Raw genomic sequence first — 2,993 nt, forward strand, 5'->3', positions numbered from 1 at the left:
GAACTCTGCTCCGTTCATATTCTCAGGTCCCATGAAAAGCATGATCGGCTTTTGCATACGTGCTAGTAATTTGGTTGTGAATTCGTCTCCCATGCATAGACATGTTTCCAAGAAGCGCAACCTGATGCCATCACCATACTTTTGTTTCTGAAAAGATGTCATCATGTATACTGTACTTTGGCGCAATCAGAAAAGGCACTACGAAGCATCTGCGTAGGCCACAACGCAGGGATGCACGCATGAAAAACGCTACAGCAAGAGCACACTTCACACATCGCTGGATCAGTAGCGGTGCACCAAGAGACATGCATATTATAGTTACATAAGCTAGTGCAATTCTTTCAACTGGTAAACATGATTACACCTCTCGACTGGCCGCCTAGCCGTGAAAAAACTGCCGGCAGGTCAACCAGGAGATCAATTACACCACGTAGTAGCATACTAAACACCACTGGCTAATTACTACTGGTAGTAGTTAATTACTGCTACTCGCAGCAGCCATGGCCGACGTCTAAAATGCCGTCGGGCCAGAGCAGCCGCCGATTCGATCGAAGGAGAGATTACATCATAGCTACGGAGCTTAACGAAGACTGTACTAGTAGTAGCAGCAGCTGCTTGCTGCTCACGACAGGATGGAGTCCCAGTCGATCTCCACGGACGGGTACTTGCGCAGGTGGAAGGTCTCCGACTCGTCCCACGGCGCCTCCGTGAAGTCCAGCTTCTCCATCTCCGGGACCGGCGGCGTGGACCCGGCGGACGCCGAGTCCTCGCCCTCCGTCGACGCCGAGCACTTGGGGGACTCCGGCTCCGAGTTCTTGGACGAGGGCGCGGCGAGGGACTCGCAGATGGCGGTGAGCTTGGCGTCGACGGAGGCGTGGAGCGGGCCGGCCAGGTGGGCGCCGCCGCGCCGGAGCGACGGGAAGTTGAGGCGGGCGAGGTCGCCGCGGAGGCGGAAGGCGGCCTTGTCGTAGGCGAGCGCGGCGTCCTCGGCGGTGTCGAAGGTGCCGAGCCACAGCCTGGTGCGGTTCTTGGGGAGGCGGATCTCCGCCACCCACTTGCCCCAGTGCCGCTGCCGCACGCCGCGGTACAGCTTGGACTGCGCGGGCGCCACTCCGGCCAGCGCCAGCGCGGCGGCGGACGCGCGCGGCGGCGACCCGGACTGCTTCATCGGCAGCGCGCGCGGGCCGAGGAAGGAGCCACCAGCCAGGCCCCTCTGCTGCTGCTGCTGCTGCTGCTGGACGAAGAACTGGGCCTGGATCTGCTGGATCTGGGCCGGGCCGAGCTGGGCCAGCCCCATGGATCCGTTCACGGCATACTGCGAGGAGTAGAGCGGCGGAAGCTGGGAGAAAGACGGCGAGGCGGGGGCGGTGGTGGGCAGAGGAGAGGCTGCGAACGAGGAGGCGTAGGACGACGACGATGGGGTGGCCATGTACGAATCTTGGGTCATGGAGGGAGAGGAGTAGTAGTGGTAGGGGTAGTGAGAGGAAGAGGAGGAAGCAATCGTGATAAAAGGTTCGAGTGCTTTCATGAGCTCCTGATCCGAGGCAGAGGCGGCGGAGCCGATCTGGTGCGTGCTGGTGTTGTACTTGTACATGTCTATGGCAGCGGCCATGAGGGCTTGGGCAGTGGTAGAAGAAGGTGATGTAGAGAAGGCCGAACCAAAACCGGAATGAAAAAAAAGGAGCTTTCTGGTGCAAAATCAGAAGGAAAAAAGGCCCTGTTCCTCAATAAAATTAGAGAAACGAGGGGAAGAAGAGGAAACAAATCGGACGAACTAGAAGGGTATTGCAAAAGAACCCTTTCTCGCCGTACCGGAGCAAAACAAGGCTGAAAAAAGGCAAGAATCCAGGAGAGAAAAAAGGTTCTCTGGATCTCTCTGTTCCTCCTAGGAGAGTAGTGAGGTTAGCAAGAAATCAGGAGAATCCCGAGCAAGAGGAGGGCGCTTCTTCCGATCTAATAATCCCAGAAGAAGGACCCCTTGAACGGGACCTGAATTTCTTGTGTGTTCCTGCTGGCTGCCGCTAAAAAGACCAGAGAAGTTCAGAGAACAAACCTGCCGTCGTTGCTGCTGAAGGGCTCGTCGGATCGCTCAACCTCACCGTGGAGTGGAATGGGATGTGGATGTGGCTGCGTGTTGCTCGTGGGTGGTGGGGTGGGGGTTGAGGCGTCTCTCTGAGGAAGAAGAGGCGTCGCTCCGGGGCCTTTTATAGCGCCAGGCTCCGGCCGTGCAGCCGAAGCGAAGCAACCACTCAGGCGATCCGATCAGATTAATTTCGTTAATGGTTTCTTGTTTGCTGGGAGTTGGCAGTGCGGTTTTGAAAATGAGACGTTGCTTTCGTGCATGGCGTCAGCCGACGCCGGGCAGCACGCGCGAGCCACAAGTCGCAGCCAATGAGGACCCGCCTCGTGTGCTCCGGACGCGCGGGTGATCGTCGCCGCGCTGTGGCTTTGTGCAAGTGGCGCCGCGTCATTGGGTGGTGGTGCGCTCGTTTGACCTCAGCGTGTGCTGCCCCTGCCCTTTGTGCTCTGCTCCGAGAATTCGGCTTCTGCGTTGCACCAAGAGCTGCGAGCCCCTTGCTTAAAGTAAGGACCAAGTAAATCCTTTTTCACATGCACCTATGTTTTCCTACAATGGTTTTGTAATTTGTGTCTAACTCTTGTTTATTATGTCTTTTTCGATAAGGGGAATATGTTATTATCGCGAAGATACCAATTACACCTAGCCTCTGCACCAATAAGATATACAAAGACATTAAGGATGCACACATCCAAGAAAAGAAAAAGAACAAAGACCTCGTTACAGTGATTGAAACTTGCAACGGCAGCACTCTAACCACCTTCGAAGACAACACCCGGGCCACAAAAAAGATTTTCCAAAAGCAACGCCTCCAAGAAGGAAACAATGCACAGACATTGCCATCGCCCGATCGAAGATCTTGGGTTTTCACCTGAAGAGGGTCAAGGCCATTGCCTACAACCAATAAAGGCCAGAC

General features: G+C 55.8%; 1 protein-coding gene across 1 annotated transcript; it reads right to left on the reverse strand.

Moving 5' to 3' along the window:
* Positions 1–312: 312 nt before the first annotated feature.
* LOC125514561 (ethylene-responsive transcription factor RAP2-4-like) lies at positions 313–2,189 on the reverse strand. The gene has a single exon (XM_048679899.1). The coding sequence runs from the start codon at positions 1,610–1,612 to the stop codon at positions 623–625; it is 990 nt and encodes a 329-aa protein (XP_048535856.1). The 5' UTR covers positions 1,613–2,189; the 3' UTR covers positions 313–622.
* Between the last annotated feature and the right edge of the window lie 804 nt (positions 2,190–2,993).

Source organism: Triticum urartu, chromosome 6 (genome assembly GCF_003073215.2).
Source record: "Triticum urartu cultivar G1812 chromosome 6, Tu2.1, whole genome shotgun sequence".
Taxonomy (NCBI): domain Eukaryota; kingdom Viridiplantae; phylum Streptophyta; class Magnoliopsida; order Poales; family Poaceae; genus Triticum; species Triticum urartu.

Excerpts from the sequence above, each read along its gene's own strand:
- LOC125514561 (XM_048679899.1), bottom strand. The coding sequence starts at position 1,612 with ATGGCCGCTGCCATAGACATGTACAAGTACAACACCAGCACGCACCAG.